The sequence below is a fragment of the Mastigoproctus giganteus genome, chromosome 9 (assembly GCF_048544385.1).
Source record: "Mastigoproctus giganteus isolate SK-2022 chromosome 9, ASM4854438v1, whole genome shotgun sequence".
Lineage (NCBI taxonomy): Eukaryota > Metazoa > Arthropoda > Arachnida > Uropygi > Thelyphonidae > Mastigoproctus > Mastigoproctus giganteus.
The window spans coordinates 104,330,409-104,345,389 of NC_143583.1; the positions used below are offsets into that span (position 1 = coordinate 104,330,409).

The 14,981-nt window shown below is 38.0% G+C and overlaps 1 protein-coding gene across 1 annotated transcript in view; it reads right to left on the minus strand.

Moving 5' to 3' along the window:
• Window positions 1-14,981, minus strand: part of LOC150080609 (uncharacterized) — a 186,668-nt gene that overhangs the window by 19,307 nt on the left and 152,380 nt on the right. The window contains exons 11-12 of the mRNA XM_090380753.1: window positions 10,451-10,497; window positions 386-457 (exon numbers count right to left, since the gene is read on the minus strand). Of these exons, the coding sequence (XP_090236879.1) occupies window positions 386-457; window positions 10,451-10,497 (119 nt within the window). The remainder of the gene's footprint in view (window positions 1-385; window positions 458-10,450; window positions 10,498-14,981) is intronic.

Consider the following 14,981-nt stretch of genomic DNA (forward strand, 5'->3'; position numbering starts at 1 on the left):
TAGAGGGACAGGACACACTTAAATATTGGTCCCGACTACACAAATACTGATTCTTTCTGAAAACAAAACCAAAAGTAGCTATTTTGTTTGAACTTTGAGAAGGAAAAAAAAAAATAATAAAAATAAATGGAAACTATAGAAGTTACTTGCTTTAAAAAAAAAAATACCAGTACTTCCTCTCTCTCAATCCTCTTTACATAAAGTTCATTGTGCAATACATGGATACTGATTGCTGTAAAAAAACTACATGGATAAGATTGCAATGTTTGATATTGGACTAGGTTGAGTTGTTTGTTATGTCATGCTTACTGGTTATCAGTCAAAGTTTTATTTTAATAGCAAAAATCAATATGGTTAATCAAGCTGTATAAAGTTCAAGGCTTACTTGACTCCTAGTTTAGTTGCTACTCGTCGCCATTGTGAATAACCAGCAGGAGTATAGTTCTTATTAGGTATGCTATATAAAAAAAATAAACAATTATAAAAATGCAATGAATAGAATTACAGTATAAAGGAAATTTTTTTAAGAAATGAATTTATCACATTTATATATAAAAATTCATCACATATAAAATATTTGAACCACTTAAAAATTAACAAATGCAACGTCCTACAGTGTTTATTTCATGAAGTTAGGACAGATAAAAAGGAATTTTGTATGAAAATTATCACTATTCCATGTGTAGTCAATACTAAAAATGCTTCAGAAAAGTAATCTATATATATATTTTTTTTCTAATGTACTGGCACAAGAACTTAAGTAACTCATCCAAATATCTATCACTTTCTCACTTTGAAACTGAAAGGAAATGAAATATACTGATGAAATCGTAGTTCCAAAAAAAAAAAAAAAAAAAAATCACATTAATATAGCTCTTCTGGTTGTTGCTACATGAGACCATCTCAGGTGGTGGGTATACTTTAAAAGTATAATTATAATTTTAATTAAAAATGCAAAGCTGCATATTTTTCAAGCTTTTCTTACAAAGGAGACAAATTTGTACCTGGTGGTATACTTGGGGGGGGATGACACCATGCTAGGAGAGTGATGGCTGCTTCCATTGCATACAAGTATTGAGTTGTAGTTACCTGAGGCTGCAAGAATGGCACTGTAGCAGTAATGGGCTGTCTTTATCATTTAATTCACTTAGCTGCAAAAAAGGCTATAACAAGTTTAAAAGTCATATTGGCTGAAATTTTTGAGGATGTAAATTATTTCTATGAGAAGAGTGTTTAAAAGAAAAGAAAAGTTGTAGTTCTTTGGCATTCTTTGCAATAAAAAAAATCAAGAAGATATAAAGCAAAATTAATTATTTATTCAGATGCTGTATTCAAAGTTTCGCTAAAGAAATCGATTAATGGAATTTCTAAGACAACTATTCCTAAAGTTTGTGAAGCTCAGTGTGGCTAAAGGCATCTCATTTCTTGAAGTAATATTTTCATTCCATTCAGAACCAAAAAGAGAAAGTGATTTGGTAAATGGTAAGAAAATACTGAACACCCCTGATACAATCTTGAAGAAAAAGAGAAAATCAATTTAATTTCGTCAGGTACAGAGTCCTTGTCAGGACTCTTGTGATTATGTTTCTGCAGCAAGTTAGTGACATAAAATGCAAGTCACCAGCTTTTATAGAAACTTATTTAATCATAAGTGGAATTGTTTCCCTTGTGGAGAAGATGGAATTTTGAAGTACTGAGCAAAATAACATAACCCAAGATTTGAGGCCTTATATTGGTTATGAAGTTTTGTGACAGTCATTTTGTAGTTTATAATTCTTTTGTATCAGTTTGCTTATCATGCTAATAATAATCATAAGCACCACACCATTATGACTATTATGACTATTGCATAACCTAAATTTGTACCTGGTGGCATAAACTTAGGCTATAAAATTATGTAAATCTAACATCAGATATCTGAAGCACATGACTAATCCAGTAAGCTCCTGATTTACAAAATACTTTTCAGGAACATATTCCTGAAAAATTTATAAATCAAAAATTCCTAAATTAGAGTGATTTTCCCATACTTGTAATGATATAACATTGGATGTTACATGCCATTTTCATGTCTTTGTTACAGTATCAGATATTGGAATTGTTGAGTTTTAATTGTAGTAAATTAGCACATTGAAGATTCTAATTATGCAGGTTGTCACATTTTTTTTGTGTTTAGCTAAGTAATTTTATTTCTAGTCAGGCTATGAACTAATTTAAAATTCAACGAATGCAATGGTACAGCATAATACAAATAACATAAACTTGATGGCATAATACAAATAACATAAACTTGATAGCATAAATATGTATTATTGAATTTAGGTATCTATTAATTTAGTGTAGTATTCTCAAATTAAAGTGAATTTAAACAGAAATTATGCTGGAAGACTAGAGCAGCAAAGCAACAGGCTCAAAGTAGAGAGAGAGAGAGTGATGTGGCTCGGGGAGAATCAAAGGGGGGATGGTTCTCCTAAGAATCACAGCATTACAAAATGTACTGCATGAGCAATTTTTGTGGATCTATCTGGAAGAGGACATGATACAGCCAACAGGGATGTCTGTGTGTGTGTGTGTGTGTGTGTGTGTGTGTGTGTGTGTGTGTGTGTGTGTGTGTGTGTGTGTGTGTGTGTGTGTGTGTGTGTGTGTTCGATGCAAAGAGTGTAAGGAAATTTGGTGTGAACTCAGTGTTCTGATGGGTAATTATGAGAGCTTGAAGAATAGGGTGGATGTACACAACAGAATTAAAATGAAAGCCCGTCAAGCTTTCAGCTGCCCAAATCAAGGTATGTCTGAAAGAGGCAAAAGATGATGATGTTGTAGAGCAGATATCATCTTTTAAGGGCACAAAAGGTGATATTGTTGTACATGTCGGCACCAATGACATTAAGTGTAGGAGATCTGCAGATTGACTTAATAAGTACAGGTCAATGTTGAAAAAAGTTGCAAGTTAGGATTAAATTTCAAAGTGTCTGCAATCCTGCCCAGACACAATAGAAGGGAGTATATGATGAGAGTCTTGTCAATCGATTCAGCCCTGGAGAGATTGTGCAGGGGTCATAGGGTAAAATTTTTCTCAGCGCAGTCTGTGCTTGTTAACAGGAGAGAATTGCTTCTACAGGGATGGTATAGAAAAGGAGCAAGAATATTTGCTGATGCTATGAGGCAATGTTAGGTGGGTCGGAAAACTGCTAGCTTGGGGGGGGGAGTCACAGACTAATAGATTAACAGTAGCTGCAGGCAGAGGTGGAAATGATTCTTGCGCTGCTTCTATAGGAATGAGCAGCAGCCCAGAAAGCAAGTTGCTGGATATTTCAGGAACTGCTGGGATTCATGAAACAAGTAAATACATGGGCTGTGTTACAGTAACACAGAGTAAGAACAGGTGCATGTACACCAATGCTAGGAGTATAGTAAATAAATCTGATGAATTTGAAGTGCTAGTTAAGATATCCAAGGCAGATATTTTTGGGATATCAGAGACGTGGTGTCACTCAGATATAAGGGATCCAGAATTGGAATTTAGGGAGTATAACATGTACAGAAAGGATAGACAGAATAGGAATGGAGGAGGGGTAATGCCGTTAGTTAAGAAACACAAAATCTAAGGAAGGAAATGTATCCAGCTGACATAGATAGACAGTGCAATGTTGAGTCTGGTGTGACATAAGCACTGGGAAAGCAAAATTGAGGATAGGAGTTTGTTAGCATTAGCATTAGTAGAAGCAAATGATGCAAGAAAGCGAGCTTATGCAGCATCAACCGATAAAAAATAAAAAAAAAAAACCACTTCCATTTCACCCCTCTGTTCATTCAAAATACCTGTCCAGCTGAGCCTTAAATTTATTTAAGCTATCAACTTCCACAACAAGGGATGGAAGTCTGTTCCACCAATCAACTACCTGCTGGCTAAAGGCAAATTTCCGCACATCTACCCTACATCTGTCTTTCCTCAATCTGAATTTATGCCCTCTCAGGTGATTATTCTGAGCAAGAGGAGGAATCCCATCGGCATTGAGCATGCTCAAACCATTCAAGGCTTTAAACACCTCTATCAGATCACCTCGCCAGTGCCTAGTCTCCAGACACTGTAATTTGCAAAACTTAAGCCTTTCTTCTTAAGAGCAACCCTTTGTTCCATTCACCAATTTTGTTGCCCTTCTCTGTACCCATTCCAGCAGCTCTACATCCTTCTTGAAATGAGGCCTCCAGACCTGTATACAGTACTCAAGGTGTGGCCTGACCATTGCCTTATACAAGGGAATAATCACCTCCTTATCCCTGCTAGAAAATTCCTGTATATCATTGACAAGACACCATGAGCTACTCTTGCAGCCCGTCTGCACTGCTCAGAGAACTTCATACCTGCCTGCACAATTACCCCCATGTGCTTTTCATTCCCTACCACTGTCAGTATAGTACCACATTGATACGTTGCTCTGGGGTTGCTGTTTCCCATATGTAGTACTTTACATTTGTCAATGTTAAACTTCATTTGCCACCTCTCAGCCCATCTGCTCAACCTTTCTAGATCCTGTTGCAGCAGCATAGCGTCAGTAGTGTCCTTAACAACCCTGCCAACCTTTGTATTGTCTGCAAACTTGGACATTAAGCTTGATATACCATCATTAATATTTATAAATACAGAAAACAATAATGGACCCAACACTGAACCCTGAGGGACTCTACTAATAACATTAGTCCACGATGAGCAGTGTCCATTGATTACCACCATCTGTCTTCTCCCACTCAAGCATCCCTTTATTCATAGCAGCAATTTGCCTGCAATGCCACACTGCTCCAATTTGTGCAGCAGTCTCAATGTGCAACAGTATCAAAAGCCTTTCTAAGATCCAAATATATAATATCAAAGTTATTCCCTTCATCCAGTTCTTTTGTGACTTGGTCAGGCAAGACTTTCCTAATTCGTCTCATAATTGGTCAGGCAAGACTCCCTTAACAAAACCATGCTGTGTTCGAGCCATAACTGAAGTCTTGTCTATATGATCTTGCAGTGTTTCTTTAACCAGTGCCTCCATTAATTTTCCTGGAACAGAAGTTAAACTCACAGGTCTATAATTACTTGTGTCAGCCTTTGATCCTTCTTTGTGAATTGGGGTCATATTTGCACATCTCCAGTCTATGGGTACCTTCTCCCCTGAGTCCAAGGAAGCTCTCATAATTATGGCTAAGGGTTTGCTTACTTCCTTTGCTGCCTCCTTTAATATAACTGGATAGATCCCACCCACCCCAGGTGCCTTTCTTGTGTTTAACAATTTCTCCTCCACTTTACTCTCAGTTATTACAAGATTATCTAGCTTACTGCCAGAGTTGAATACACTTCTAGCATTCCCCTCACTAAATAACTCCTCATGTGTGAATGTCGATGCAAAATATTAATTTAGTTTGTTAGCTACCTGAGCAGGATCATCAATAGTTGATTGTTTTGTTGTTTTTTTGGTTTTTAGGAGCATTAGCAACTAAGGCCATATTGCTCCGGGAATATGCGGTGGTCATTCCCTTGACCTTTCTGCCTCCTCCGTATTTGGTGGTGACGGGTTCGAACCCCGGTCTAATCAAGAAGCATGTGCTACTCCTTCCCACCTGGCTACGGAGGCGCCTCAACAGTTGAACCATCGATATAAAGTGGACCAATCTGATTCATCCCCTTCCTTCCTTCTAGAGTTTACATAAGTAAAGAACTCTTTGCTGTTTTTCTTTGCATCCTTTGCCAAAGATTTCTCGTAGGCTGCCTACGCCTGCCTAACCTCCTTTGTAACTTGGTTACAGATCAGCTTATATCTATCATAGGCTTCTGTGTCACATGTTAATTTATATGTATCCCATGAATTTTTCTTCTCTGCCATATGTCTCGTTAGTTTATCTGACATCCATTTAGACCTAAACCTTGAACACTATTTCTTAGTTGGTATGTAACGCCTAGTAGCTTCCAAGATAAATTCTTTGAATGCTTCCCATTTTGAATTTGCTGTTGGTAACATCATCAGTTGGTCCCATTGTATAGAATTTAAATACTGTCTCAGACCATCGTAGTCGCCTTTATCAAAGTAAAAACCCTTCCCTTTACCCCCGATGTAGTTACCTCTTTGAGTAAATCCCACTTCAGCACACTGTGATCATTGCCGCCTAGTGGTTCCTTTATCTTCAGATTCTTAACGCATGAAGAATCACTACTGATAATCAGATCAAGAGTATTACTCTCTCTCTCTCTCTCCCTCTCTCTAGTTGCCTCCCGAACATGCTGATGTAGAAAACAATCATCCGATAAATCCACAAAAGCCTTGCTAGTGTGTGAGTGACCAATCCACAAATTCCAGTCAATATCTGGGAAATTAAAATCCCCCATTATAAGACTCTCTCATTTACTGGCCCACTCTATTTCCCTGTACAGTTCCTTATTATACTCATCAGAGTCATTAGACCTATAGCACGCTCCTACTCTCAATTTTGATCTCCCAATGCTTATGTCACACCAAACTGACTCGAAACTGCACTGTCCAGCGATGTCGACTGGCTTCAGTTCCTTGGATTTTATGTGTTTCTTAACTAATAGCATAACCCCTCCTCCCTTTCTATCCTGTCTAGGCCTAATGAATATGATGAGTGCAATGAACAATTATACAGAGAAATAGAGTGGGCCAGTTTGTTTGTTTTGGTTTTTAGGAGCATTAGCAACTAAGGCCATATTGCTCCGGGAATATGCGGTAGCCATTCCCTGACCTTCCCGCAACCTCTGTATTTGGTGGTGACAGGCTGGCTCGACCCCCGGTCTAATCAAGAAGTGTGTGCTACGCACTGCTGCTCCTTCCCACCTGGCTACGTAGTAGTGGGCCAGTAAATCAGAGTGTCTTATAATGGGGGATTTTAACTTTCCAGATATAGACTGGAACTTTTGGGTTTGTCACTCGCACACTAGCAAGGCTTTTGTGGATTTATTGGATGATTGTTTTCTGCAGCAGCATGTTAGAGAGAGGGACTAACACTCTTAACCTGATTATCAGTAGTGATTATTCGTGTATTAAGAATTTGCAGATAAAGGAACCACTAGGTGGCAGTGATCACAGTGTACTGATGTGGGATTTACTTAAAGATATAATTACCATCAGGGGTAAAGGGAAGGGTTTTTGCTTTCGTAAAGGCGACTACAGTGGTCTCAGAGATTTTTTAAGTTCTATGCAGTGGGACCAACTGATGATGTAACCATCATCAAATTCTAAATGGGAAGCATTCAAAGAAGTAATTTTTGAAGCTACTAGGATTTTTGTTCCAACTAAGAAATACTGCTTAGGTTTAGGCCCTAATGAGACTTGTTCGGTTTTTTTTTTTTTTTTTTTAGGAGCATTAGCAACTAAGGCCTTATTGCTCCGGGGCTATGCGGTGGGCATTTCCTGACCTTTCCGCATTCTCCGTATTTGGTGGTCACCGGCTCGAACCCCGGTCTGATCAAGAAGCATGTGCCACGCACTGCTACTCCTGCCCACCTGGCTATGGAGGCGCTTAATGAGACTTGTGGCAGGGAAGAAAAATGCATGGGCTGCACATAAATTGTCAGGTGACACAGAAGTCTGATAGATACAAGTTAGTCTGTAATCAAGTTACAAAGGAGGTTAGGCAAGCGAAGGCAGATTATAAAAAATCTTTTGGGAAAGAATGCAAAGAAAAACAGCAAAGGCTTCTTTACTTATATAAACTCTAAAAGGATGAATCAAATTGGTTCACTTATCATCAATAGTTTGACTGTAGATGATCAGTCTCAGATAGCTACCAAACTATATGATTAATTTGCATCTACATTCACATATGAGGAGTTATGCAAGGAGGAGGGGGCAGATGTTTATCCAACTCTAACATGGAGTTAAATGATTATGTAATAACTGGTTGTAAAGTGGAGGAGAAATTGTTGAAGTTAAGAAAGGCATCTGGGGTAGATGGGTTCTATTCAGTTATATTAAAGGAGGTGGAAAAGGAAATAAGCAAACCAACAGCCATAATTATGAGAGAATCCTTGGACACAAGGGAAGTCCCTACAGACTGGAAATGTGCAAATGTATCTTCAATGCACAAAGGGGGATAAAATGTGACACGGGTAATTACAGACCTGTTAGCTTGACTTCTGTTTCAGGAAAAATAATGGAGCCACTGGTTAAAGAAACATTGCAGAATCATCTATACAAGACAGCAGAAATAATTCAGACGTAGCATGGGTTTGTCGAGGGGAAGTCTTGTTTGACCAATTTGATTGGATACTATGATGTGGTCACAAAGGAACTGGATGCAAAAAATTATTTTGATATTATATACTTGGATTTCAGGAAAGCTTTTGATACTGTTGCACAGGGAGGAATATTGTACAAATTGGATCAGTATGGCATTAAGGGCAAGTTGCTACAATGGATAAAAGGATGGTTTTTTTGTGGGGGAAGACAGAGAGTGGTAATCAATGGATACTGCTCTACATAGACTTATGTTATTAACGGTGTCCCTTAGGGTTCAGTGTTGGGACCATTGTTGTTTTGAATATTTATCATTGATATTGATGAAGCTATATTAAGCTTAATATCAAAATCTGCAGATGATACAAAGGTTGGCAGGGTTGTTAATAACAGTAATGACAGTATGCTGCTGAAACAGGATCTGGAAAAGTTGAGAAGATGGGCTGAGAAGTAGCAACTGAAGTTTAACATTGACAAATGCAAAGTACTGCATATGGGTAGCAGTAACCCCAGAGAAATGTACCAATTATATGGTGTTACACTCGGGGTAGTGGAGAATGAAAGAGACCTGCGGGGGTAATTGTGCAGTCAGATATGAAGTTTTCTGAGCAATGCAGACAGGCTGCCAGAGTAGGTCATGGTGTCTTGTCAATGATATACAGGAATGTTAGACTGTGTTAGCAGGGATAAATAAGGAGGTGGTTATCTCCTTGTATAAGGCAATGGTCAGGCCACACCTTGAGTACTGTATACAGGTCTGGAAGCCTTATTTTAGGAAGGATAAAGATTTGCTAGAATGAGTATATAGAAGGGCAACAATACTGTTTAAGGGAACAAAGGGGTGCTCTTATATATAAAAAGGGCTTAAGTTCTGCAAATTGCAGCTTCTGGAGACTAAGCACCTGCGAGGCGACCTGATTGAGGTGTATAAGGCCTTGAATGGATTGAGCAGGCTCAATCCTGATGGGATTCTTTTTCAGGAAAGACAGTTGTAGAATAGATGTGCAAAAGTTCGCCTTTAGCCAGTGGGTAGTTGATTGCTGGAACAAACTTCCATCTGCTTTTGTTGTGGAAGTTGATAGCTTAAATAAATTCATAAATTCAAGGAAGAACTAGATAAATATTTGGAATGAATGGATCAGTGAAACTGATGCTGGAGATGTGCAAATGTACCTACAATTCACAAAGGCTTTTGGGGGGGGGGAGAGGGAGAGAGAGAGAGAGAGAGAGAGAGAGATCCTGAAGATTTAATGAAGACTGGTAAACTGTAACTTTCATTATAGCAGTTGAAACAGTAACAGTGCAAGAGTTGCAAAGTTTTGGTTTCAGTGATGATAATTTTTTTTTAATGTGTTCTAAATAATAATAATGAATGGCTAAAATCAGAAGTTGTTGGAATATGTTGATTTTATTGGAAAGAAGATACAGGCTTCTATTACAAAAATAAATGGATATTCTGACACAATACATATACTTTTTCCGTGGCAGAGTTCATTTCAAATGGCTAATTTGAAAATGATAACAAAAGCCAAAGAATTTTCTTTATTTTCTTCAGCAATATTTAATTCTTTGATGCAAAAGAAATAGGATTAAGAGAGTGCTGTTATCATAATTTCAGCTAAACTGACCTCTGAAGATTAAGCTAAATAAAGAGAATGCTGACTTTAGTAACTTCCATAACAGTATTTTAAAAAGTGAAAAAATATTACTTTTATAATATGATTTGATTTCTAAATGCTTATTATGGAATTACTCACATAAGCGAAATGGCCTACAAATACATATGTGTGAAGCTAGAAGACCATATAATTTATGCTAATCTTCTCATAGTTTTTGTTCTTAATTTATCCCTATTCTTGCATGTCAGTTATTGCATAATCAGAAAATACAGAACGTGAAATGGATTACATAAAAAATTTCCTTTTGAACAAACCCGTTAATGAATGGTAACCTCAGAAGAGCAAGTTAATTTATTTCAGTATTTATATTCTGGCAATACTTAATTAAACTTAAAACAATATACACCATCAAGCTAAATAAAACTATTTTGGGCTACTTTATTTTCGGCCCCACTTGTTAACTTGTCTACTGTAGTCCAATTGTAATTTTTGTCTTTTTCTGTATGGAAATAAAGATTATTTCTATAGGGTTATAAGGCTTGACATTGAAATATTTTTAAAATTAAGAATGCAACAGTACATGAAAATAAAAAAGTTTACCTCAGTGGAGGGCTTGATTTACTAGAGAGGTCCGAAGATGAAGGCGGCTGCATGTCAAATGATTGATAAAGATCAGACAAAATTTGTTATCCACAATAATATTATTTAATAAACGGGGGAAAAAAAGCTCTAGCATGATTATCACCATTTAAAATATCCTACATAATATAATTAGCCCTAAAATAAATAGTTATATCCATTAAAAAAAAAAAAATCTTAGATTGTGTTGTTTATGCCAGGAAGAGGATTATGTGTAAGTGAGCTGAGACCAATATTAATCACAGTGTACTCATTAATCACAGTAAGCCTTAATTAAGCATGTTTTCCTCTTCCTGACAAAATTCATCACTGTGAATTCACTGGTATAGCCACAACAACTACCTTGCTAAAAATTTCAATGCTGGTTCAAGAGGCTTTTGCACAGCTAGATGTCATCTTGGATCTGCCAATGGCTTTTCATCCAAACAGGCAGATAATTTTTTGAAATTGCTTTCCAAGCACTGTCAACATCAAGGTACATTTATTCTGCATATAAGACAATTTTTTATTAATTATTCCAAAGAACACCTAAACAAAGTGGTTGATGTGGCAGCTCATGGTCGAGGTTGCAGATTTCCAGTCAGCCAACAATGCATGTGGAGACCTCTGCTCAGTGGCATTTTCTTGTTGGGGTTGAAGGATATTTGCAACCAAGTAATTTAGTGCATGCCCTTGTGTTTTCTTGTGCCTTTGCACAAATGACAGATGTGCAGAAATATGAATATAGTTTAGTTTTAAATTTAAACAAATTATCTATAATAATAATTATAACAAAAATCACTACTTGTAAATTTCAGTTACTATGTTTACAATTTTACAAAAGCCACTGAAACTGATATTACTATTTTCAGTGGACCTTGCTCCATTATTACAAAATCAGATGGTAATGCATTATTCTGCTGATGGTTTAGCCCTCTCAATTTTAGTTGATCTGGATAAAAATATGACACACCAAAGAGTATTAAGGAGGAATTTAAGAACTTCATAAGGATATTCAGATTACAAATAAATCCCCTGAAGTCTTATACAACTTTCAAAATCAAAGTACCCATTGATCTGAAAACTACAGAGTGTCTCAAAAATATTGGTACAAACGTTTAAGGGACGTTACATCTAAACGTAGGTAACACCTAAAGGAATGTGAATCGCATAGGAACCCATAACCGGAAACGTCACCGTAAGTCGGTAGACGGCGCTTTTCATCAGTTCGTGAGAGGGAAAATTTATATTCTGGTTTACTAATTCGAGCAGTAGTCGCCGCACGAAGAGCATGCATCGATATACAAACTGTGAGTTGGTAGACATGCACCTAGTGTATGGATTAGCAGAGAGCAATGGATGAGCCGCTCAACGAATTTATGGAGAATGCTTCCCAGACAGAGAGGTTCCGGACCACCGTTTGTTTGTGCGTGTGCATCAAAACTTGTCCGATTATGGGTCATTTAGAGGTAACAGGAGTGGTGCGGGCAGACCACGTTCGATGCGAACTCCCGCCATGGAAGAAAGTGTGTTGAATGCCGTCCAGAATAATCCTACTACCAGCACACATGCTGTTGCCTCTGCCTTAGGAGTGACTCGTTGCAGTGTACAGTGTGTCTGGCACGACGATTCCTTTACACCCCTTTAATCTCTAAAGTGTTCAGTTACTGCTCCCCAAGATCATCCTGCAGTGGTTTCTCCAAGAAAGTGTTCAAGATTGAATTTTCCAGCCTATGTTTTGTTCACGGATGAGGCTTATTTCACTCGGGAAGGCTTATTCAATCAACACAATGCTCATGTGTGGGCTCACGACACCCCACACGGTGTGCACCCCCATGCGGCACAACATCGCTTTGCAATAAATGTGTGGGCAGGTATGGTCGGTGACTGCTTATTCGGCCCATACCTATTGCCATCCCACACGAACTCGGCTAAATATCGGATCTTTCTTGAACAAGTTCTACCAGGGTTACTTGACGATGTTCCAGCAAATGTGAGACGCCACATTTGGTTTCAACATGACGGAGCACCTGCCCATTATGGAAGGTGTGTTTGTGACCATTTGAAGAGGTGTTTTGGGCATCGATGGATTGGCCAGTGTGGACCAGCTGCCTGGCCCCCCATGCTCACCTGATTTATCGAGCCTTAATTTCTTTCTGTGGGGGGGGGGCCCTCAAATCTATCGTGTATGAATCGCCTGTGGAGATGGAAATGGATCTCGTGGTGGGACTCATCTATGCTGCTGCTACTGTCAAAGAAACTCCATGTGTGTTCGACCGTGTCCGCCAATCCATGCTGCGTCGGTGTCACGCATGCATCGCATCTCATGGTGGAACCTTCGAGCATCTGTTGTAACATCATGAAATGCATCCATCTCGTACTCCATTGTTAATAATATGTCAAATAAATGTTTGCCACTAATTACTGTCTTGTGTCATTTCTGCTTCTTGTGCCTCTGCTACTACTTTCCCGTAACGTTTCTGGTTATGGGTTCCTATGCGATTCACATTCCTTTAGTATTGGTACAAATCATTGGTACAAATATTAGTACAAAACGTTTGTACCAATATTTTTGAGACACCCTGTATACAAAGTTAACATACTGAAGTGTCTTGGAGGTTTTTTTAATTAATATTAATTTTATAATTTTATCCATCATTAAATGGTCATAAAACTGTTAAGCTATTAGGCTTCAGGAAAGGAGAGGGATGTTCACAATAACTGCATGATCCTACACCAACCGTTATAAACTTTTATTAAATAAAATAAATTAGAATTGTGTTGTATTAAGATAATAATAATAAAAATGAAATAAAATTAATAAAATAAATAGTACAATTACACCGGATAAAACTGATAAAATACCTGTCTGTACAATAAAAATATAAAATACAATAAAATAAAATAATGCAGATAAAACACCGGATAAAAGCAATAAAATACTGAAACTTTCAGAGGCGTCCACCTCCTGTTTCAATTGTGAAGCTTATCATACAGTACCTCCTCAAATATCAGCAGGCTTACGATTCACAGCACACGTTTCTATAGGAGATGGGCAGTTTTCTCCCCATGCACACTGGAACCGGGGCGCCTCCGTAGCCAGGTGGGAAGGAACAGCAGTGTGTAGCACACGCTTCATGATTAGACCGGGGTTCAAACCCATCACCACCAAATACGGAGGATGCGGAAAGGTCAGGGAATGACCACCGCATATCCCCGAGCAATATGGCCTTAGTTGCTAATGCTCCTAAAAACCAAATAACAAACAACAAACTGGAACCAGAAATGGCTCGGGAACATGCCAAGTGGAACTATTCATCCCATCCAAGAACCACAGCTTCAAAGAGGGGATGAATGCGGATTCCCCTGTCTCTATTAATAGCAAATTCACAAGGTCTTGAGCCGCTTGCGGTTCCAAAATCTATGTGCCCAGTTGACGATAACAGTTTTGTCAGGAGAGATTTAATGGTTCTCCTTCCAAAAATGCTCCACCACAGCAAACCTCCCATAATCCGTGGTCTTTATCGTGCTGATATGTCTTTATCATGCATCAAATCTCTCCTAATGAAGCGGTTATTTCAACCAGGCACAGAGATTTTGGGACTGCAAGTGGCTCAAGAGCTTGCGAATTTGCTTCTCTGAGAGTAATACTATTAATAGAGACAGGGGAATACGCATTCATCCCTTCTTTGAAGATGTGGTTCTTGGATGGGATGAATGGTTCCACCTGGCACACTCCCGAGCCATTTCCAGTTCCAGTGTGCATGGGAAGAATACTGCCCATGCTCCTGCAGAAACACATGCTGTGAACCACAAGCCTGCTGATATTTAAGGATGTACTGTACAATAAGCTTCACTGTTGAAAAAGGAGGTGGATGCCTCTGAAAGCTTCGGTATTTTATTGCTTTTATCGGTGTTTTATTGCTTTTATCCGGTGTTTTATCTACACTGTTTTATTTTATTGTATTTTATATTTTTTTTGTAGACAGGTATTTTATCAGTTTTATCCGGTGTAATTGTACTAATAATTTTATTTATTTTATTTCATTTTTTATTATATATACACAACTCTAATTTATTTGGTGCCTCTGTAGCCAGGTGAGAAGGAGCAGCAGTGTGTAGCACATGCTTCTTGATTAGACCTTAGACCAGGGTTCGAGCCCGTGACCACCAAATACAGACGATGCAGAAAGGTCAGGGAATGACCACCGCATATCCCTGGAGCAATATAGCCTTAGTTGCTAATGCTCCTAAAAACCAAACAACAACAACAACATCTAATTTATTTTATTTAATAAAAGTTTATAACGGTTGGTGTAGGATCATGCAGTTATTGTGAACATGAATATTTCCAACCCCAGACGCCTATTAAAAAAAAAAAAAAAAAAGGAGAGGGAGTTCGGCACCAAAATTTAAATGTTTATAGCAAAAAGGCATTTATGAACATTTCTCATTAATATTTTTTTTATCGCTATTATAAAACAACATATGGAAAAATTATCATATTCGTAAT